This window comes from Suillus bovinus (genome assembly GCF_016758785.1).
Source record: "Suillus bovinus strain UH-Sbo-P2 chromosome Unknown EDB93scaffold_72, whole genome shotgun sequence".
NCBI classification, from domain to species: domain Eukaryota; kingdom Fungi; phylum Basidiomycota; class Agaricomycetes; order Boletales; family Suillaceae; genus Suillus; species Suillus bovinus.
The window spans coordinates 80,770-103,996 of NW_024542128.1; the positions used below are offsets into that span (position 1 = coordinate 80,770).

Genomic DNA, 23,227 nt, shown 5'->3' on the forward strand with positions numbered 1-23,227 from the left:
TCGGCACACCTACCGTCATCAAACTTCTTTTACGCATGTAGGGCACGACTTCCCGTAAGAATTTACACGTCTGTCAAAGTTTTGAAAACTTGACTCATCGGCTAATCGTAGTCTGTAAACCCATTACGGGCTGCTCAATTCTTAGGCTGCTCACCCCACTTGAACACTTTTAAAAAGTCCGCCACTCTGCCGAAAGCACGCTGATCCCGCCATGGCCTGCAATGCGTGAATCAAGCATGGCGCACCCAACACATCTCGCAGGGCAAATCCAACTCCCCATGAGGCTCGCGACTGGCTGGACGACGATGGCGATGACCACAGTATGCATAACAACGATGATGACCTTCATGATGGATTGCTCATGGCAGCTCTCGAATATCGTTACCTGACAGTACCTATTAGTGGTACACGAGGACCACACAATCAGGTTCCTCGGTGCAAAGGCTTCTTTTCATCATGTCACGTTTGCATAATGCCATATGCTTGATCTTCCCACAGGTGCTGCCCGCTATAGATATGCGGTGATGGTACGAACAAGGCGTCGAGAGCACAGGAACTTGAAGCACAGGGAGTACTCCTCGGAGTTGGCGAGTTGAACAGCCGCAAACGTGCAACCTAGTAATATTGTAAATTAGACTGATCAATCACGAACTAAAGCAAGGAGAGAGAGCCTATGCATACTCGCCAGATTCCCAAGCCATCAGAAAGCAGCTATTATGGGTATAGGCTGAGTATATATTTTTATATCAGCTCACGTTCGCGCTATTCGAACATGCCGCATCAAACACGGGTATAAGCTGGACGCTCACGTTCCCGCTATTCAAACAAAACTGACCTGGGGCGCTAGCGGTGGTTTCTCCTGCACTGAACGACTCAACTTTCCATGATAGACGGCGCATCATTTGTGGGCGTTGGTGCGGACGGACGGGCCGGGTATCTGCCGAACATCGAATGATGTATTTTTGACAGGTGAACTCTAGGCTTAAGCCAAGAATTGAGCAGCCCCGTAACGACGTACGCGTAAGACATCGAGAGTTAATTTATAGCCGTTTTTCATATCGAAGCCTCGAATGCAACAGCATTGCATTCGGGTATATTTGTGTGAGAGATGTTGGAATCAGCCCTGACAGAATTGATATGTGAAGATGGATTAGAGGATATACAGACGCACAGAGCACGATGTACATGGTCAGATGCAAGATCGGAATCCAAGAACGAAAACGATCCGTCCCAGAGTTCCTAGAGCGGGACATCTGTAGAAAATTGCTTAGATTAGACCTTTTGTGTGCGACGATGATTTACAGACTCAGCTATGGAGGGGTACCTACCCCTTCACAGATAATTTCGCACTCGGTATATTGTATGAAGTTCAGAGTTTGGCATGTGAGAGAGGGTCCGGAATGTCGACTGGGTAACATCGATACAACAAGTACTCGTGCTCGACATCGCAAACGCTTGTATCAAATCCGGAGTTTGACATGTGAGAGAGAGCTGCCCGAATGTCGACTGGGTGAGATCGATACGATAAGTATTAGTGCTCGGCATCGCAAACGCTGAGCGCTGATGGGTCAACGCGCGGGAGCCACCAGTTAATAATCGTTGACAGCGACCTTCTGCCAATGATACAGCTCGGCTATTCGTCCAAGGCAGAATTAAGATAGATTCGTTCCTAAAAAACCTTACTGGAAGTCACCGAGTGTTGGCAGACTGCGCATTGCGCGCTATTCTGCCAGTGACCATTGCCAGCAGTAGGCCAGGGGCGATCAGCAGAAGTTGGGATAACCTCGTATCTGTTCCTAGTAGCAAACGATATAATTTTGTCACCGACTACAGCAAGGAGAGCTTGTACATACTCGTCAGATTCCCAAGCCATCATAAAGCAGCTATTATGGGTATAACTATATATATCAGCTCACGTTCCCGCTATTTAAACAAAACTTACCCGGGCCGCTAGTGACGGTTTCTCCTGTGCTGGAACGGACTCGACAGATGCCGATGAGGCATTTTTTGACAGCTAGAATGAGCCCGCGAACTAAGCCCAAGAATTGAGCGGCCCTCGACGCGTAAGACATGGAAATAGCCATATCCCCTTAATCTAGGCTGTGTCATAGATATCGAGGGCTTCAAAGCCCTAGCCATTCGGATATATCTGTGTGAGAGATGTTGGAAAGAGGTTTAGAGAGACGGTCCGACGGAGGATCGGAGTCCGAATTAAAGATGATCCGCCACGAGAGCGGGACGTCTAAAAAGAGTAAGCAATTTGCCTGAATTAGACTTTTTGTGCGTGATGCTGATCTACCGACTCGTCGGTTCTGTGGAGTGCTCTCCACAGATTTGATGGCCGTACTGTTTATTTAGCCAGTTCGCACTCGGCATGCTTTATTATTGACATGGGAGAGGACTGCTGGGTGAGATCGGTACTGGTGCTCGATATCATAAACGCTGAGCGCTGATGCATGATAGACTAACGCGCGAGAGAAACCGGTTGGCAAATACGACCTTCTGATTGGCATGTGCATGAGGTTTCGTCTGTCACGGTAAAACCTGAGGGGAAGTAACAAGTGCTGGTAGTAGGTAAGCCCGGTGAGTTCCCACAATCATCGCGAGATAATCAAAGTTGAGCCTCGATTATCACTGCCTTTTGGCCTAACGGTTGAACGTTGAGGCCTCGAGGGCTGTTAGCAAAAGTAGCCTGAAATACGACAACCTGGTATTCGTTCCTACTCACAATACAATGTTGAACGTATCATGGTGTGCAATCACCATCCAAAAACTTGCAAGTGTCCGATAACTTTGTTACCTGGGAGAAAACTTGAATTGCACATGTAACTAGTGCCGCATCAGTAAACCGGTGTAAGCCACGATGACGCAGCCTGTTCGATGACGCGTCCTTGCCTACTTCTCTGATTGGACATCGGGCATGACACCGATTCTTATATATAGCCCAACGCGTCTTATCTTCTTACCGCCCTGCGCTTTTCCACGTTATCGTCCCGTCTGCTAATGTGGCCGTCGACCCAACTGGTAAGCCGCCGATATGCAGGAAAAAAGAAGCATTAGGCGTACAAAAATATCGCAATATATGCGGCTCGCCAGTTTACTGATGCGCCCGGCATCCATCGAGGGCCGCGAGGACAACCACCCCAAATCCAATCAACTAAGAACATGCCCCAATATTACCGGCTTCCGCGACGTACCCGTCCTGAACACGGAATCAATGTTGCTCTTGCCGATGAGTGAAAAAATCGTTTGCATGAATTCCTCCCCTCGCAGCAGATTCTGATGAGGAGTTGATGGAGGAGTTTGAGAGAGTCGAGTGCGAGACACGGGAGGCTGGCTATTGACAACTGCGAGAAAATGACGCGGCAGGTGGTAGTTTGATTGCAGGTGATGTATCGGATTAATGGATGACTGCATTATCGACTGGAGTGAGCTACATAGGTATCATACCACTTAACTTCATTGAGGAAGAAAGGCTCATGAGGAGCGCGCCTGAGTGAAATATTCACGTATTTGGTTATCAGAAAGTATAACTTGGATCCTGTAATTGTTCAAACCTATTTTGTCGTAGTAGAAGCATAGTCGAAAAGAGCCAAAGACACTCACAATGCATTCTGCCGACTTCTGCCATTCTGCCATTCTGCCAATCACCGTTCTGCCATTTTGCCAATTGCCAATTGCCACGAGGCCAACTCCTTTCTGCCGTGTCCCACAATGGAGCACTTTAAATGAAATACGGTCCGATCGCTAGCCAACCTATACCCATACTAAGTGCTAAGCCTCGGCAGAGTTGACAAGATACCTGTGACTATTGATCTGCAAGACCTGGACCTAGCACAGCAGCGGCGATTTAACAGTCGCCGACTGCGATGCCACGGAGATGAATCTGTTTGTAAGCAGAAGCTACGACTGCGCAGCAGTCGCCCAGTAACCAATCGCAGGTTTGAATCAGAAGGTCGGCTTACAGCAAATTTCAAGAGCGTGAGTAGTACGTAGCTCCCGTCCCCCGCAGCACAACACCTATTACTGTGCGGAATGAACACCTGACAGAATAATGAGTAGTCTAATCATATCTCCGCAGTTGAAAAAGGACATACTGTAATCCGACAGCATGTAACTTAGGGAGCGCGGAGATTCCGTAGCACGATGAGCCCAAGACGAACGTCCATCAGGCTTATCGGTTGTTGGGGAGGTCGACTCATTAACTAGAGTGCCTACGGAGTTCGACCGATGTCGATTATTATGCAGCCTAGGAATGGAGGCTTGGCAGATTATACAGGTAGGCATTAGTAAATCAGGAAGGGGTGGCCGGCACGTTCTAAAATAGACGCGACTTGCTAAGCACAGGGGCTGTTGTCCATAGCATAGGTTCGTGTTCCGCATAGATGCAGAACTACCACGATTTGTGAATAACACTCCTGGAACACGTGTCAGCCGTATATCAAATACTTTCAGGGAACAACTTACTCTGATGGGCTGAAGTTCACGAGCCCTTTGAAGCTGTGCTTGCCCAGCGGACGATCAACATAGGAACTCGACTAGAAAAGCCCACACGTACACGATGATGGCATGCTACCACTATGAACATCATAATGGCAAGCGCACGACGTTGGAGGGAAAGTAATCGCTAGACTTGTTGACATGATGCCCTCCCATTCTGAAAAAGTTAATGCATCGAGCAGTGGCTTGTCCCTACGTCTCGTGATGCTGATATACGACTATTCAATGAGCCGACATCCCTGTGCTGTAAGATCAGGCATAAAAAATATGGGAATTAACATCCTTAACTCGGAGTATTGACGATACCACCGCAGTGTCAGAGCTATTTGTAAGAGGAACATAAGTGACATTGAACCAACCAAGATGGAAGACGAACTTACCGTATGATCATATAAACAAACGTTGAACATTGCCTTAGATGCAACTCAACCTCCTTGTTGGCTCGCTACAAGCGAGAAATCAACAGAGCAACAGGTGAGTAGTCAACTGTTATGTGTGAGACCTTATCACGAACTGAGTCGGCCAGAAAAACGCAGAAGATTTCCAGTACCGAATTACGCCTCGCAACGCTGACAGCTGTGTCTTCTGGACTACATAGAATCCATTGCAACGACGAGCACTAGTACTGGGGAAGCTCGACTCTGGAACCCTCGCGCGAACCGAGCGTCGAACCCTGTCAACAAACCAACTCCAAAGCATGCGCAAGTAGAATTGCGATACGGGATTTATTTTTGAAGGACTGTAGAAAGGCGAGGGAGGGGACATATCTGCACGGGCACTTTCACGAAGTTTCACAGGACGGAAAGACGATTGCGTGCGGAAGTCGACACGACGGGAAATATAATCGAAGGTATTGGGGAGGGTTACAGTCTGGGAGTGCAATCCCTGTTATGGTCTCCCAGTGGATGCATCTTAGAAGCGAGTCCGACGGTGGAACAAACGAAGCAGATAGCGGAGAAATCGAACTGAGGCGCAATTGGGCGCCAGAATAGCATGAGGCGGGTATAACTAAATTATTTGCATTTAGAAAACGAAGGCCGGCGAACTGGTTGTCGATCTAATCAAATACTTGCAGCAGCACCAAATGTGCAGATGTGCAGTGTGTTGTACATGATGGTGATCGTCCGAACTGAAAAACTCATTAGCACTGTTGACAACACACAACTCCACACTAATAGCTCACGCCCACACCGGTACCCAAAGGAGACAGAATATATGTATAAAGCTGGCAGCGGTAGTGGAAACAACATAATGTACGATTGTGTATTTAGTAAAAATCGGATTGGAGTATCATAGAAACATTGTGTATTGACCTATACGTGACGAAGAAACCCTGGCCAAGATAAACACGTATGGTACGAATCATGTATATCATAACGAAGACAAGGCAGCTTCCTGTTCCCGACAGGTGTGCCAAGACGTGCCATGTACGAGACGACTCAAATCGAACTGCGAGGCATGATTGGGTATCACAAGCGTATTGCCGGGTACATACATGAACGGGTGAAAATTGCGTGGGATCCAGAGAAGAAGCCGTCCGTCAGGACCTACAACCCATCCATCCTCGTTCGCAACAACAGAGGCGGGGGTAGAAGAGTCCTGGAGAAAGGAAGAGGCGGACTGAAGAGCGTAGGTTGGGTTAGATGAAAAGCATATCGCAGGCACTTTGGTAGGGTGGGGCTGGTTGAGGAATTCTATATCCCACACCCGGATGGTCTTGTCGTCTGAACCAGATACAATGCGCTTGCCGTCGGGTGAGATTGCGACAGACGAAACCGATTCAGTGTGGCCTTGGAAAGGGGCACCCAGTGCCTTTCCAGTTCTCATATCCCAAATCCGGATTGTCTTGTCGTATGAACCGGATACAATGTGGTGCCCATTTCGCGAGATCGAGACAGAGAGAACATAGTCAGTGTGCCCTTCAAGAGGGGCACCCAATGCCTGGCCAGTTTCAATATCCCATACGCGAACAGTAGTGTCATCTGAACCAGACACAACACATTTTGCATCCGGCGACACTGCAACAGAGCGAACCCAGTCAGAATGCCCTTTGAGAACGTCACCCATGGCCTCGCTAGTCTCCATGTCCCATACCCTGATCGTCTTGTCATATGAACCGGATACTATGCGATTTCTACCTGGCGAGATTGCGACGGATGGAATGTAGTCACTGTGAGCTTTGAGAGGAGCACCAAGTGCTTCGTGAGTGCGCATATCCCACACACGAATGGTGCGGTCGGATGAACTAGACACAACACGAGTTCCATCTGGCGAGAATACAGCAGAGTAGACATTGTCAGTGTGGCTTTGGAGAGGCGCACCCAAAACCTCGCCAGTCTCGATGTCCCACACCCAAATGCTCCTATCATCTGAACCAGATGCAATGCACTTGCCATCAGGCGAGATTGCAACTGACCGAACAGAATCAGTGTGCCCTTCGAGAGGGGCAATTAATGCCTTCCCAGTCTCTATATCCCACACACGAGCTGTCTTGTCATTTGAACCGGAGACAATGCGATGTCCATCGGGCGAGATTGCAACTGAGTTGATGGAGCCAGCGTGGCTTTGAGGGATAGCGACTGATGCCTTGCCCGTAAGAGTGTCGGCATCCCACACCCGAATCGTCTTGTCCCATGAACCGGAGACTATGCGACTTCCATCCAACGAGACTGCAACAGACCTGAATCGAGGCAGTGTGGCCTTGAAGAGAGGATCCTAACTACTGCACCAGTCTTAATATCCCACACCCGGATGGTTGTGTCACCTGAACCAGATATAATGTGTTTCCCGTCGTGCGAGATTGTAACCGAATAAACATAGCCAGTGTGCCCTCGAAGAGGGTCACCTACTGCCTTGCCAGTCTCGATATCCCACACCCTGATCGTCTTGTCATCTGAACCAGATACTATGCGATTTGCATCCGGCGAGATTGCGACGGACCGAACCCAGTCAGTGTGACCTTGGAGGATACTCGATGCCTTTCCAGTTGCTACATCCCACACCCGGACGGTCTTGTCACGTGAACCAGATATGATGTGTTTCCCGTCTTGCGATATTGCAACAGATAAAACATAGTGAGTGTGCCCTCGAAGAGGGTCGCCCACTTCCTTGCCATTCTCCATATCCCACATCCTGATTGTCTTGTCATCCGAACCAGATACTATGCAATTTCCATCCAGTGAGATTGCGACGGACTGAACACAGCCAGTGTGCCCTCGGAGGGTACTCAATGTCTTGCCGGTTGCTACATCCCACACACGGACTATTGTGTCCCATGAACCTGAAACAATGCGATGTCCATCCGGTGAGAATGCGATGGACTTAACCCTGCTAGTGTGGCCTTGAAGAGGGGCACGCCATGCCTCGCCAGTCTCTGTATCCCACACCTGGATCGTTCCATCGTCTAAACCACATGCAATGCGTTTTCTGTCTGGTGACATTGCAACCGAGGAAACAAAGTCATTCGCGTAGATTATCTTTTCCATCTGAGGCCAATTTTCGACATGGCCAGCGACAATGCGGGGGGTACAAGGAAACTTTGCAGCGAACTTGCGAAACATTTTCGACTGCGTAGGAGCGAACAGCAGGGCAGACAAGTATAAATGGGGAGTGCTGCGTATGATGGTGGCTGCGAAAGTGCGGACGAAACGCAGGGTGTCCTTGACCGCGTCACTAACTTGCGTAAACTCGGCTTGACCCTACGACCACCCCACCGCTCGTAAGAATTTGCCGGGAAAAGAATGAGATTCAGCTACGCACCAAAAACCAGTCTGCAATAGATGACAGGGTCACTGCCGAGCCACTGAGGCTTTTCATCAGAGCCAGTGCTTCCAACCACCAAAGAAGGCGCTCTCCATCGAAGAAAGCTTCGACTTCCTTAGCGAGTGATGATTCGAATGACGTAGAGGCGACATGAGTCCCCCAAAACCGACATGAGTATGATAGCTCAGCCGGGATGGATTTTTCGACTCGTTTTTCCAAATCAGGGACGGAAGAGTTGGGCAAGTACGAATTCTCTAAGGAGCAGATGTTGAAGCGAAGTCCGTGTTTCATGACCCGGAGTGAGGCAAAGGCGAGGTCGCTCTGTACCAACGATGTATCGATGAAGAAGTCGTCACTGCGCGATTTGTCTGTGAGGAAGTCGTAGAATGATGCGTGAAGGGGACGAATGGGGGTTTGAGATTCTGTTGCCCCAATCAACAGCGAACCGAGAGGCTCAATGACATTTGTCACTTTGTAACGAGTAGTCACGGGTGGAAAATGCAGTCGCACAGCTGCCAGCGCATCCATGGGAAGTGGTTCCAACGATGCGAGGACTTGCCCCATCACTGAGCGATACCAGGGGATCATGGCCTTAGGTATAATTTCTGCCAGGATGGCTTTATACATACTATCCAGTAGAGGCGTTCCTTCTGCAGATGCTCCAGCCAACACAGCTTCGAAGCGTTCCATCGGATCTGGGCCCATTTGGTTCCTACGCTTGATATGCTCACAGGCGAGACGAGCCCATTCAAACAGGCCATCGGATTTCTCAGCCAGCATCTTGAAGTGTCTAGTGTCAAATGTGCTGTGTGGGCCTTTCAGCATGGAGGAGATGTAGAGTTGGATGTCATGTTCCGTCGACTCGGCTTCATCTATAGGTTTAGGAAGAACATGCGGCGCGGTCTGCAGGACATCCCCGATATCTCTGAGCGGGCGGGAGGTGATGAGAATGCGGAGATTTGCTGGAAGTTGGGAGGATTGTGAGGAAGTGGTGTTCGGGTCGCCAGCAAGCAGACGCAGAATTTGTTCCCGGGATTTCTCGTCGCCGCTCTCGTCCAACGCATCAATAACTACCAGAACGGGTGCATTGAGATCTTTTGAGGCCTCGTTGATTGGTCCTACGACCAACTCCTGCCACTGTCTTGCGATGTCAGCGCTATGTCTAAGCTCATTACGATCATGAACCGCACGCGCCAACGCGCGCCGCATGGTAGGATGGCAGTCAGCCAAGTCACGAGCGATTGTAGTGAACATTTTCTCGTGCCGACGGTCTGCTACACGTGTACGATCGAAACAGAAACAGGCTCCCAGACCGCCTTGCTCATTTGACCAGTTGGCTATAGTATGAGCGATAGCCGATTTGCCCTTTCCTGCAGTGCCGTATAACCACAAGAGCTGAGGCACATTTTTCTCCGTGCTACAGACCCAGGATTGGATCTGGGACAGGATGCCTTCACGAGTACCCGGGAGACACCGTTTGGAGGTGTCGAAACTGGCAGCATCCGCATACACCATGCCGCTGAAGTCCAGATCGTCGACTAGGCCACGCATCATTAACATCATCGTACGTTCAAAGTGAATATAAGGTCAGCTCTTACCGGCACGATGAAGAGTGATCACAGTGTCACGAGCTAGATGACCTTGGAATTGCTGCATGAGATCGTCGAGGGCCTTGCTGTAACTCTGAATCTTGCTGTCTGTTTCACTGATAACGTGCTTGCCAAGTCTTTTCCCTATCGAAAAAGACAACGTCAAGATGAAGGAGACGAAGGAGTAAGATCGACTCACAGACACTCTTTGTCTCAGAGTAACGGTAGATGAAATCTGCGCACTCCAGTGTCTGTTGCGCTATTTTTCCGTATATCGCTAGCATAGATTCCATCTCGATCAACTCCTGCTTCTCCGTGATGAACGTATAGACTTCAGAGATCTTTGAGAGTAGACTGGAAACAGCAAGGTCACGGTCTGCCTGATGGAGAATCATCTGTAACCGAAACTTTGTCAATCTGCGACAGCAATAATCGAAAAAGAAGCTTACCTCGGATGCGGAAGTGAAGATACACAACGCCAACTTCGCGTAAGGATGGGCCTGGGTGTGAATGTTAGTGACGTACAGAAATGATATAGATGGTCGTACGTCTGCGATCACGTTGGCAACGGAGTTGAATGCCTTCAAAGGTTTAAGCAACGCGGAGAACGTGTCGATTTTATCAGAAACGGATGGTACGTCGTTGATCGCGGAAGACGCCTTTTGGAGTAATGCGGGGACCTGGCTCGTGCCTGCGAGACCTTTGTTAGCATTAGCGATTTTTTTCGTTTACATCCTTCGGGTCGGGATGTTCGGCCTGAGCATAGTAGACGTCAGCACTTCGTCGAGACGAATAAGACTATTCCGAACTTCGTTAGTCGAACTTATTTCTATGATGCCTGAATTGGAAGACTGCTCGCAATTCGGTTCGAGAGTGGGAAGGGTGAGATCCTGCAGAAGCGATTAGTACCAATCATGGCACACAGGGCACACTCAGAGTTGAAGTTACGCTTACCTTAGTTGACTGAACAGGTTGGGTGTCCTGTAGGCTGGAACTTGCAGCCGTGGGTTCAGGGTTGGGGGATTGTCGAGCGCTTCGAGCGAGGCGCTTGGTCACCTTGCCAAAGATCTTGCGCATTGACCCCATGAGTCGTCCACGAGATCCATTTCTCGAAGACGAGAGAGAGGACGGCTGTAATGATTAGAGATAATGTAGTTGTCAAGATAAAAGTTCATACATCGTAACTGGTTGCCCTCCCGCCTCTCTCCTCTGCCAAATGAGGGTCTGAATGACTTTGCTTCAGCCGCCTCCAAGGTTTCTTCCAAGTAGGGTTATTTTCATCCATCTAGTAAATGAGAAAGGTAAATGGATGTGCGTGTTGTGAGGTGTCTTGGTGCAATCGAACTAGGATGCGTGGTGGGTAACGAACAGATTCGACAAGCGCCTACATGACACATGTCTGCAATGACGTGGACCTGGAAGCGCCCGTTATCGATTGGCTGCTCAGCCTGGACTAATGATAGCAATCCTCGACAGCTGAAACAGGGAGTTGATCAAACAAAAGGCCACCAGGAAACCTCACCGTTGTTTCTGTGAATTAACTTGCAGGGGCAGCGTTGTTCGACAGGTGAAAGTACTTATTGGAACGATGTTCATCCAAGATTATCATCGCTCGTCATTCGGAATCGATGCAGTAACCAGTTGGCGCTTGGCACTTGCTGCCTTTCACTATTTGTGCATGTTTGAACTAGTAAGATCGCAATTCGAAGTTTGGATCGAGACGAGGACAAGCTCAGCGTGAGTGTTAGTTTGATTCAAATTCTACAGTTGCAATTTAGCCTCTATGACAAACTATCAACGCCCCGCGGGCCGAGGCGGACAGATATTGTTTTCATTTTTGGAATCTCCAACCGCGATACTATATCGAACTTCGCGCCGGCTTGATATAAGCAACCTTTGTAAGATTGGCACCAAGTTCGCCAAGAACATTTGTCATTTATTGGGCTTATACACGCTGAATATTACAACATTTAGGAGACGTAGAATTTTTGTGACTTCGAAGTAAGGCTCCTGGTGCAACAAGACTTGTGTTGAAATCAGTGCGTGCGAAGCGACGAGAAACGGAGATTATGTATTTGTGCAAGAGTAGAAGTAAGAAGTAAACGTGGCAAGTACTACACAAGTAGTCAACAAACCTCTAAGACCATGTTCCAGCACTTCAGCCAATACATGTGCACAGGGGGAGCTTCGAACTGATCCCGTCTATGCCCTTCCTTGATGGCCAGTTAGTAAATACATTGTTGTCTTGCCACAGGATCGTATGTAAGCCTGGTTGGATCTTGAAGCTGCAGCGAGCGCATCAGCGTATACTGCTGATAGGTCGGTGAGGGTTGATCGTTTGAAGTGCAAAATAGCATTTGCTATTGTGAGGATATCAGGGAGATGTGGGGGAGACGGTGGGCCAAAAAGGAAAGAATGTGCGTTGTGTTGGACGAGATGTGGTTGGAGAGGAGGTGAATGCGGGAACCTCTGGGAAGCTAGCTAGTAGCCATGTGCGTGAGCGGATGGCCGTGGTCGGCGGAGGTGCTGTTATGAAATCGTCCGTCGATATGTTGTCCGCTAGTGACTGCGAAGTTCGAGAATCGACACAGCCCCAGTTCTTCATCTTTTCGATATGCGTAAGGGCAGAAAATATCTGTAAGGGAAAGAGCGCATGTACTCACGGGTGACTGATGAGTGCATCAAAGGTCATTCAGCGCGCGCGCGAGTAACGAACACAGAATGCAGACACGCACCGTTCGATCCAACTATTCTACCCAGTACTTCCACTCAACTTTCAGACTGGTAGAACAGCCATACGCACGGACATCCGCGTCTATCAGGTCTTCAAAATCGTATAGAGTATCACGAAGTTCGATTATGCCATCGCATACGTCCCGTAGGAGGTGCTTGAAGGGACAACAATCTTGCGATGCTTGAAGGCACGTTTGATGGGCTTGATGTAGCGCGCAGGCCAGAGAGAGCAACTTGGGACGAGGACAGTTTGAAACACTTCGAGGGCCGTATGAACGTGTTGGGAGTCCTTGGTGAGCGGCCAGGAAGAAGACGTTCAGAAACGGATGTAGAATGAGGTTTTCGAGAGTCCTATAATTCCGAGGATCGTAAGACTTGATGAGATCGATGGTATCCGCAGGGAACTGATTTGCTGAAAGTGTTGAGAGGTGCACACGTGTTGCGAGAAGAGAAGAGGAACGAATTGACACACGTCGTAGCCAGAAAGACGCGACTTATGACATTGACAGTGCTGGCCGCGAGTTCGAATGTTGACAAGAATTAATTATCTTCGAAGTTCGCACACCTCAGCGTATGCTCCAAGCCTTGACGGGCGCCAGTAATACGCCTCCTAAAGATGTCGCTGGAACTTGCAGCCGTGAGTTCAGGGTTGGGGGCCGCCTCCAGCGTTCCTTCTAAGTAGGATTGTTTTCACCCATCTAGTAAGTGAGAAATGTGAGTGTCGGCGTGTCGTGAGGTGTCTTGGTGCAATCGAATCAGGATGCGTGGTGGGAATCGACGAGCGCCTACATATCTGCAATAACTTATAAGGATTATTAATGATGAACGTGGGCCTGGGAGCGCCTGTTATTGATTGGCAGCCTAGATAACTGATAGTAATCCTCGAAAGCTGAAGCAGGTAATTCATCAGGCAAAAGGCCACCAAGAAGCCTCAAGGCCTCACCTTTGAGCTTTGCGACGTCACTCTGATATCCAAAATGTGATTAGAAATGTCGCTGGCTAGTCTGCAGAATGATTCACGTTAGCTTATGCAAGCGCCCATACCGGACCGGATTTCAACACTGAACATCATGGAAGACCGGTCGAAAGCATCCACTCCCGCTGGTTTCTTAGGGTTGGGGTAACGCGCAGTACCGAATTCGAATATTGGAAGATGAAGGTGCATATTGCACCAGCCAGCGTGATTGGCTGATCTGTCGGGCAAATGTTCTTCCACTGCATCATGGTGGTTCTGGACTCATTTGGAGATGCCTCGGGCGTTGAACATGAAAAAAATTCTCGACTGAATACCTCAGAGCCCTCCATACCAGAATTTGGCGATGTTGTAGGGAAAAGGATGCACTTTGAACATGAAGCAACGACTACCTGAGTAGTAGCGTAGTGCCGATTGACTTGATAGGTCCAACTTGATCTGTCCGCCTTTATTTGTGCATGCTTGGTTCATACCCCGACGAGGTGATGCCGCTTTTATACTAGTTTCACCTCAACAGTATCAGCTGCCCAAGTTTTTTGAGACTGCGCTCGTCTACAAAATCAGGTTGCCATTCGCTTCGGTTTCTACATCCAACATGTCGTCAAAAGCGAAGAAACGACAACGCGAACCTGAGAACTGGGATTATGCTGATCTCAGTGGACCTGACCCAATGTACAAGAGGACAGCGCCAGCATGCATTCCCGCGTCATCTTCTACTACTTTCAGGGTCAACACCACCACCAAGGGCCCCGATCCGAATTTAATGTCTTATAGTTCCACTTTTGATAGCAAAGCTCCTTATAGCTATTCATACACCCCACCTACTACTTCTGTGATGACGATGCCATCAGTTCCGTATTCTTCATACAACTACAGCTATCCCCACCCCCAACCTACACAACCTCAGCCCCAAGCTCAAGAGGCACTACCACCTCCAGTCAAGAAACAAAGGAAGAAGAAGGATCCTAATGAGTCTGTGCCAGAGAAACGCGGTGCAATGTTCAAGAAAAAGTGTCCACAGAACATTCTCGATCGTGTCGATAGGGTCATGTCCCAAAGGTAACGTGTTTCTCGTGTATTTGGTAGGACTTTTCATCGATCGCGACCAAGGTTTTTCATGGTCGACAGGAAGCGTACTGGCGATGAGCTACGTGAGGAGTTTAGCGTGTTAGGTTCTACAGGGAACGTGAGTGCTCTTCTATTTCGTCATTTAACACGCTCACACCAACATAGGTGTATAATGTCGTCATCGACAAGACACCATCCTGCAACTGCATGTCGCGTTTTCTTTCGCTTTCAATTAGCCCCTGACTCTCGGCGTTTGACAGGTCCGGACGCCAACAAGGGCAATCACTGCAAGCACATAGTAAGGCCGTTCTTGCTTCGCATCGCATTCATTCTAATCATCTTACGTTAAGTTGTTTATATTCTTGAAAGGTAAGAGCAGTTCTATTCCCGTCACTGCACCTGCAGATGACTGAACCTCCGCTGTAGTTCTCCAAGTCAGCCAGAGCTCCGGCTTGTGGTACCAAAAGTCAGTACCTCGCGTCGATACAACTTTGACCAATCAGTTATCACCGTATAGAGCACTTATCACCTCCGAACTTCAAGAAATATTCACGCATGCGCCTCCAGCACCAAATTCTGTCGTCAACCAACGTGTTCGCGACGCATATGCACGCGCAACTGGCAAGGCTAATGCCTCGGAAGAGTCTGAGCCCGTGAAACAGCGCCGCGCACCTGGTCCAGAGGACGACTGCCCCATTTGCTATGAGAGCATGCATGGCACAGACGGGAACACCCTCATTTGGTGCGAGACTTGTGCGAATGCCGTGCACAAGGAGTGTTTCACACAATGTACGCGTTATATACTTGCTGCTGTTGAAACATTGGACTGATGATTGACGTAGGGGCTAAATCCTGTGGTCGCAACATTACTTGTGTGTTCTGCCGTTCCCCATGGGTCAACGTTAGCACAGATGGGCAGGCCTCCGGGAAGGCAAAGGCATCAGTGTCAGAGGGATACATTAACCTTGGTACTGTTGCGGGTTTGAGTCAAGAGCGTGATACCAGCTCCTGTGCGTCCATTTACAATTTTTTCAAGCTTTCTCGTCTTATCTTTTCAATCATGGGCGCCTATCTCGTCTAATTATTTCCCGCTAACCATCGCTTGCTGTAGATTATCATGGCTCCAAGCGTGGATATCGGCACTACGGTTATCAAGATTATGAAAACGTGCTTTAGGCAAAGGACCAAGTCCTATCATACGTGATCCGACCCATTGATCTATATCATCTCGTACTTTTTTTTAATTTACGCCCCCTCCATTTCACCACAGTACAACACCATTTAAATCTCTTGCACGTATATACGATTGCGCTTTGTCGCCTTAATCGTTATAATGTACATGTCACCGATCGGTCCTAGTGCTACTATTATTTTCGAATCATACCCGAGCAGAGGTGCTCGGGTCAGTCGTTAAAGAAGCTGTGTTTACTGATCGATTCTGTTTCTGATGCACGTGTATGTGTTTATCCTATGGCACGGCTTTTTGCGCATGAGACGCTTATCGATTGCAAAGAGCCGTTGGGCTGGAAAGCCAGACCACGTGCCATGCTACACTTCTACTACTTCTCCGAACCTTCCAATATAAGTATAAGACCACAGCTCCGAGTCACGCTTGCTGTTCAGTGCCATTTGCCGATCATCGAAGTCGTAAGTGAAGTTTTGCGAGAGCGGTGAACTCGAACTCATGTTCGCCCTTGGGCTGTGTCAATCATGATTCATGATGCATCTGATGTACGTCTCGCCTTTATCTCAATCGGGGACTAGTAGGCGGGAACTAAACGCTTCCGACAACGTTCGTGAGAAATATCCATCAGCCTCGGCGCTCTTTCCATGAGGAATTACAATGTTAGACTCCGCCACTGGACACGCGTCAAAATTGCTGTATTCCGAGTCAGCTTGTCCACTGCATCACGGGGCCGCCTAGTAATAGCCAGCATTAAAGCCATGCGGCCGTTATCTCAATCCTGCAGCATCTCGTCCTGCCAGTGGTTTCTCTCCAATCATGCTCGATTTCCCTTTCAAATCGGCTCGACGTGTCCTACCTCAAACTGACACACAGAAAAAGCAAACGCCGTTTCATGAACGAAGGCTTGGGGTGTGGCGCATACTTATCGCCGCCGATGAATCATCATCATTCAGGCTCCCCAGTCTTCAGTGGGACCTTATATCGACGCATATCCCCCTCTTGACTCGCGCATACAAGGATTTTTATTCTATCAGCCCGATGTTCTTCTGGCTCCTGATCTTTACACATCTCTGGTATGCAATCGAGAACCCACTGTCCCTATATTTCTCAAACCGCCTTTTACTTCTCGTGAGTGAATCCTTCTTGACTTGTGCCTCACATATATTAACTATTCCAAAAGATCCAACACTCTGTTTTGCAAGGCAAGGTTCACACGAGTCTGGACAGAGATCTATGTATAGCCATCATCGCTCGAGCTTCATGCTCCGTATTCAGCGGATTCGTGCAGTGGACTTCGTAAGTTTTCATCGAATTCGGTCGAATCACATTGATTGAAGGCAACAATAGCGATAAAGTAAAGGATAAATACCGCGTACTCGTCAGCTACCGACTTCAAGAGTGGTTACTACGAGGTATCCTCACCTTGATTTTCATCTCAACACTACTGAAATGCCTTGTTAGCAAATCTTGCGCGTGATCTTGAAGCGTCTCAAGGTTTGTGCTAGTCATACAATTCGTAGAATGATGAACTCAACTTAGGTATGTACAAGATAACGAGGCGGGTCTTGCAGTCGACACTAGACATGTGTTCTTCTGCCTCGTACGATTACTCGACCTTGGAAAGGAGATTATTTCGTTTCTGCTTCAATTGCGATTATTGCTGCATCTCCTTGGCTCCGAATTTGCGAGTGCTGGACCTGTCTCGGTCGTATTATGTTTTTTGCCCTTGATATTAGAGAATATGTGGGACAATGAGCTCTGGAGCAAAGGTATGTGCTCCTGTTTATTTTATTTTGACTGGCCTGACATTCCCAGCTTACGTGAAACAGGCAGTCAATGACGACTACTTGCGCAAAGAGGCCTTGACCTCGCTCACGAAAAACACATACAAAGCTGAGGTGATGGGAGGTAATTTATCAGGTTATCTTTTAAAAGGTTGTGCGTTGAGTATTTTTGAGTTTCAAAATCGCTTAAATAACTCTTTCAGAGTATGAGAAGGTGCACGATGCACTGGGTCACATTGCTAACGGGGATGTTGAGGATTTGTGGAGAAAATCAACGACTGCTCTGCCCAGTATATTTTCGAACCTCTGCAATGACGGACCCATTGTGAGTTTAAGTATGCAATCTTATACGCCCGTGTTCCTGATGTATTGTTAGCTCTACATCGGGCTGTTGGCTCTCATGAATCCGAGTCAGGTATCTGTCGTTCAGCTAGCCATACTAGAACAAGCCACCACACGTCTTCGATACACGTTTTCCTTCGCTAGACACATCATTCACTATTATCCGACTGAATTGGCCAGCTTGAAGAATTTTTACACAGTTCTCGATCTCAAGAACAAGATGAAAGACGGCTCTATGCCGTATTCACCGGCAGCCGATGCTTTGGGTCTCTCGTTAGAAGTTCGGTATGAATCTCAGTTTTGTATGGCTGCTCCTCTTCATTTTTCATTGACAGAAACGTATCGTTTAACTATCCCGGCGCCAAGTCTGAAAGAGATGCGTTGAAGGACGTTTCTTTTTCGATAAAAGCAGGTCAACTGGTGGTCATCGTCGGAGCAAACGGTTCAGGAAAGTCGACCATACTCAAGCTCCTGACTCGCTGCTATGACGCTACCTCGGGCGCTGTCTTGATCGATGGAAATCCCATCGAAGATTATCGAATTGCAGACTTGCGGTCTGTGACAGCCAGTCTAACACAGGAGCACACCTTATTCCCCCTCTCTATGAGCGAGAACATCGGGATCGGGTCACCATCATCTGTAACAGATCTCGACAAAATCACTCAAGCAGCGAAGTTAGCCGGCGCTCAGGACGTCATCGAGAACTTCACCGATGGATATCACACTGTCCTTGAACCCGTCAAGACTGCCCATCTCAGCTATACAGGGAGAGGGAACGAGGCCCTTAAAAAGGAGTACGAGAAGATGGAGAAAACAACAAATGTGTCTGGTACGTCTCATTCGCTAGGATGGTACACGTACTGATGACGCTTAGGTGGCGAGAAACAAAGACTGGTTGCGTAAGTCTTCTCATCCTGCCTCGTTGACGTTTAAGTGACTTGCGCAGTTCCCGGACCTTTATGCGCATGCTGTCTGAGGACATCAAGTTTGTTATAGTCGACGAGCCAAGTTCTGCCCTTGATCCAGGGGGCGAGTACGAACTGTTCAAGCAGCTCAGGGAAGCACGCAAAGGAAGAACCATGATATTCGTCACGCACCGTTTTGCGCATCTCACCAAGTTTGCCGATCTCATCTTGTATGTATTCCTTTTTGATCATCATCCTTGCCTTTCATTCTGATATGAACGACGAATCCAGGTGTATGAAGGGTGGGATTCTGGTTGAGACGGGAACGCACCAGGAACTGTTGGAACGTCAGGGAGAGTATGCTCACTTGTATAATGTCCAAGCGCAAGCTTTTACTTGAGCTCACCGAGCCCGTTAAGGACAATCGTCATAGAAGTCAAGCCAGTATGTGCTGGATTGTACTACATAACAATGATAATGGCTTCCGAAAGTAGATTATGGAACCCGCACATTGCAGTCTCACATATCTGACGACAAATGCTGATCTATTCTCTATTGCGATGAACTAGTAGCACGACAATTCTCGGCCCGTGTCAGTACTGTAGAAGAAAATAGATCCTAAGGTGAAATCTGCGAGATGTTATTGGATGAGTGTGAAATGTAGATTATCGATTAAGAATCATTGGTTTGGTCCTACGAGTAGTATAAGTATAGGCAATCACAGGTTTCTAGAATATAATCGAGTCAACCGTCTACTAGTAGCTGATGTACTTTGGTAGCAAGGCGGCTATTTTGGTGGCTATTTCGAGTCAGCGCTCCGATACAGCCTGTATTACATAAGAAGCCTGCCCCTTGCGCAAGTTGTGCCATTTGCCAATCAAAGTTGTAAGTCAAGTTTTGCGCATCGTATATTCGCCCCCAGGCAGTGTCGAATCTCTCGATGTGCGTCTCTTGATGACTAGTACTAAGCTCGGGGACTAAACACTTCCGACAGTGAACGTTCATGAGAAATGTCTGTCAGATGACAATGATCATTTGGCAGAGTCTCACAGAGCTTTGAACGCTCTTGGACTTTCATGTCCGACTTCGCCACTGGACGCGCGTTTGTATGTTCCGAGCCATAATCTTGTCGACTCCGTTACAGGGCCACAGCCTAGCAATAGCTAGTATTAAAGCCATGCTATCTCAATCCTGCAGCATCCCATCCTGCCAGTGATTTCTCTCGAATCATGTTCAATTTTCCTTTGGCTCGACGTGTCCTACCTCAAACTGACACGCAGAAAGAGCAAGCATCGTTCCTTGAGCGAAGGCTTGGGGTGTGGCGTGTCCTGGTCGCTGCTGACGATTCATCATCATTCAGGCTCCCAAATCTTCAGTGGGGTCTTGTATCGACGCATATCCCCCTCTTGACTCGAGCATACAAGGATTTTCACTCTATCAGCCCTAGGCTTTTCTGGCTCCTGATAGCTGCAAGTCTCTGGTATGCAATTGAGAACCCGTTGTCCCTCTATTTCTCAAACCGCCTTCTACTTCTCGTGAGTGAATTGTTTTTAACTTATGCCTCATATAATATTAACTGTTCCCAAAGATCCAGCACTCTGTTTTGCAAGGCAAGATTCACACGAGTCTGGACAGAGATCTATGTATGGCTATCATCGCTCGAGCTTCATGCTCCGCGGTTAGTGGATTTGTGCGATGGACTTCGTAAGTTTCCATCGAATTTGGTAGAATCACATTGATTGAAGGTAACAATAGCGATAAAGTGAAGGATGAATACCGCGTACTTGTCAGCTACCGATTTCAAGAGTGGTTACTGCGAGGTATTTGCACCTTGATCTTCATCTCAACGTTACTGAAATGCTTTTTTTTTTTTTTTTTTAGCAAACCTTGCGCGCGATCTTGAAACGTCCCAAGGTCAGTGGCTGTCATATAATTCGTAAAATGATAGGCTCAAGTCAGGTATGTAAAAGATAACGAGGCGAATCTCGTAGTCAACCCTAAGCGAGTGTTTTTCTGCCTCGTACGATCACTTGACCTCGGAAAGGAGATTATTTCGTTTCTGCTTCAATTGCGATTATTGTTGCATCTCTTGGGCTCCGAATTTGCGAGTGCTGGACCTGTCTCAGTCGTATTATGTCTTTTGCCCTTGATATTAGAGAATATGTGGGACAATGAGCTCTGGAGCAAAGGTGTGTGCTCCTGTGAATCTTATTCTGACTGGCCTAACTGGCCTGACATTCGTAGCTTACGTGAAACAGGCAGTCAATGACGACTACTTGCGGAAGGAGGCCTTGACCTCGCTTACGGAAGACGCATACAAAGCTGAGGTGATGGGAGGTAATTTATCAGGTTATATTTTAAAAGGTTGTGTGTTGAGTATTTGTGATTTTCAAAATTACTTACTACGTAACTCTTTTAGAGTACCAGAAGGTGCAAGATGCACTCAGTCACATTCCTAACGGAGACGTTGAGGATTTGTGGGAAAGATCAACGACCGCTCTGCCTAGTATGTTTTCGAACCTCTGCAATGACGGACCCATTGTAAGTTTATGCAATCTTATACGCCTGCGTTCCTGATGTATTGTTAGCTCTATATCGGGCTGTTAGCTCTCATGAATCCAAGTCAGGTATCTGTCGTTCAGCTAGCTATGCTAGAACAAGCCACCATACGTCTTCGATATACATTTTCCTTCGCTAGGCACATCATCCACTATTATCCGGCTGAATTGGCCAGCTTGAAGAATTTCTACACAGTTCTCGATCTCAAGAACAAGATGAAAGACGGCTCTATGCCGTATTCACCGGCAGCCGATGCTTTGGGTCTCTCGTTAGAAGTTCGGTATGAATCTCAAGTTTTGTGTGGCTGCTCTTCATTTTTCATCGACAGAAACGTGTCGTTCAACTATCCCGGCGCCAAGTCTGAAAGAGATGCGTTAAAGGATGTCTCTTTTGCGATAAAAGCAGGTCAATTGGTAGTCATCGTCGGAGCAAATGGTTCAGGAAAGTCGACCATACTCAAGCTCCTGACTCGCTGCTACGACGCTACTTCTGGCACTGTCTTAATCGATGGAAATCCCATCGAAGACTATCGAATCGCAGACTTGCGGTCTGTGACAGCCAGTCTAACACAGGAGCACACCTTATTTCCCCTCTCTATGAGCGAGAACATTGGGATTGGGTCACCATCATCTGTAACAGATCTCGACAAAATCACTCAAGCAGCGAAGTTAGCCGGTGCTCAGGACGTCATCGAGAACTTCACTGACGGATATGACACCGTTCTTGAACCTGTCCAGACTGCTTATCTTAGCTATACCGGGAGTGGGAACGAGGCGCTAAAAAAGGAATACGAGAAGATGGAGAAAACAACGAACGTATCTGGTACGTCTCATTTACTAGGATGGTACGCGTCCTAATGATGCTTAGGCGGAGAGAAGCAAAGACTAGTTGCGTGAGTCTTCTCGTACTGCCTCGTTGACGTTTAAGTAACTCGTGCAGCTCCCGGACCTTTATGCGTATGCTGTCCGAGGACATCAAGTTTGTTATAGTCGACGAGCCAAGTTCTGCCCTTGATCCAGGGGGCGAGTACGAACTGTTCAAGCAGCTCAGGGAAGCACGCAAAGGAAGAACTATGGTATTCGTCACGCACCGTTTTGGACATCTCACTAAGTTTGCCGATCTTATCTTGTATGTATTCTTTCATCATCGCCTTTCATTCTGATGTGAATGACGAATCCAGGTGTATGAAAGGAGGGAGTGTAGTTGAGATGGGAACGCATGCGGAATTGTTGAGCCATCAGGGAGAGTATGCTCAATTATATAATGTCCAAGCGCAAGCTTTTAATTGAGCTCACCAAGCCCACTAAGGATAACCCTTATAGCAATCACGCCAGTATATGTTGGATTACACTACGTAGCAATATGCTAGTAAATTCCATATATCTGACATCCTCAAATGCTGGCATCGAACCGGCAGCACAACACTCCTCGGCCCTTGTGTGGGACTACACTGGCAGGCAATCACGCGGCGGCTACGCCAGAGAGACTGATACCTCACGTCAGTCCCAAGGGTGTCATCTTTCCATTACATCATTTACTGTAGAAGAAAATTGCTGTTCGCACTTGCACAGAAGACTGCTATGATAACAAGTTGAAGGCGAGGAAGCGGAAGCATTTTCAAGATGTTCAAGAGAGACCGGCGATGAGACATGGAGTAAGGTAATAAGCTCAAAGTGCAATCTATTATCGTAATCACTAGGTTATGAACAGTTGGATCGACAGTCAAGATAGAAAATCATGGTGCTCGACTGACCTTGAAGAGAATCCCTCAGGGTGAGATGAATATCTGATACCTCGAGAGCAGGTAAAACTTGAGATGCATGGGC

General features: G+C 48.0%; 5 protein-coding genes across 5 annotated transcripts; 3 read left to right on the forward strand and 2 right to left on the reverse strand.

Annotated features, from left to right (window-relative positions):
- Nucleotides 1–10,579: 10,579 nt before the first annotated feature.
- Nucleotides 10,580–11,599, reverse strand: EDB93DRAFT_1339666 (uncharacterized protein; the record flags this gene model as incomplete). The annotated part of the gene is made up of 3 exons (XM_041455427.1): nt 11,029–11,599; nt 10,806–10,982; nt 10,580–10,741 (listed from the first exon to the last, which is right to left on the reverse strand). The coding sequence occupies exons 1-3, from the start codon at nt 11,134–11,136 to the stop codon at nt 10,580–10,582; spliced, it is 447 nt and encodes a 148-aa protein (XP_041303643.1). The 5' UTR covers nt 11,137–11,599.
- Nucleotides 11,600–11,800: 201 nt separating this feature from the next.
- EDB93DRAFT_1339667 (uncharacterized protein) lies at nt 11,801–13,749 on the reverse strand (the record flags this gene model as incomplete). Its single annotated transcript, XM_041455428.1, has 6 exons — nt 11,801–12,261; nt 12,363–12,520; nt 12,608–12,675; nt 12,725–12,873; nt 13,150–13,258; nt 13,629–13,749. 6 exons carry the CDS (start codon nt 13,747–13,749, stop codon nt 12,054–12,056), a joined length of 813 nt encoding a protein of 270 aa, XP_041303644.1. The 3' UTR covers nt 11,801–12,053.
- Nucleotides 13,750–13,989: 240 nt separating this feature from the next.
- Nucleotides 13,990–15,948, forward strand: EDB93DRAFT_831000 (uncharacterized protein). The gene is made up of 8 exons (XM_041457634.1): nt 13,990–14,616; nt 14,668–14,743; nt 14,791–14,830; nt 14,886–14,923; nt 14,976–14,994; nt 15,052–15,414; nt 15,468–15,635; nt 15,737–15,948. Exons 1-8 carry the CDS (start codon nt 14,153–14,155, stop codon nt 15,799–15,801), a joined length of 1,233 nt encoding a protein of 410 aa, XP_041303645.1. The 5' UTR covers nt 13,990–14,152; the 3' UTR covers nt 15,802–15,948.
- Nucleotides 15,949–16,510: 562 nt separating this feature from the next.
- EDB93DRAFT_831011 (P-loop containing nucleoside triphosphate hydrolase protein) lies at nt 16,511–19,551 on the forward strand. The gene is made up of 12 exons (XM_041457635.1): nt 16,511–16,939; nt 16,992–17,107; nt 17,159–17,223; nt 17,273–17,305; nt 17,362–17,580; nt 17,627–17,746; nt 17,799–17,920; nt 17,972–18,222; nt 18,273–18,766; nt 18,812–18,836; nt 18,884–19,072; nt 19,134–19,551. The coding sequence occupies exons 1-12, from the start codon at nt 16,628–16,630 to the stop codon at nt 19,240–19,242; spliced, it is 2,055 nt and encodes a 684-aa protein (XP_041303646.1). The 5' UTR covers nt 16,511–16,627; the 3' UTR covers nt 19,243–19,551.
- A 520-nt stretch (nt 19,552–20,071) lies between these two features.
- EDB93DRAFT_1305537 (P-loop containing nucleoside triphosphate hydrolase protein) lies at nt 20,072–22,977 on the forward strand (the record flags this gene model as incomplete). The annotated part of the gene is made up of 12 exons (XM_041454745.1): nt 20,072–20,377; nt 20,431–20,546; nt 20,598–20,662; nt 20,724–20,756; nt 20,813–21,031; nt 21,087–21,179; nt 21,262–21,383; nt 21,431–21,681; nt 21,730–22,223; nt 22,269–22,293; nt 22,341–22,529; nt 22,582–22,977. 12 exons carry the CDS (start codon nt 20,072–20,074, stop codon nt 22,688–22,690), a joined length of 2,022 nt encoding a protein of 673 aa, XP_041303647.1. The 3' UTR covers nt 22,691–22,977.
- Between the last annotated feature and the right edge of the window lie 250 nt (nt 22,978–23,227).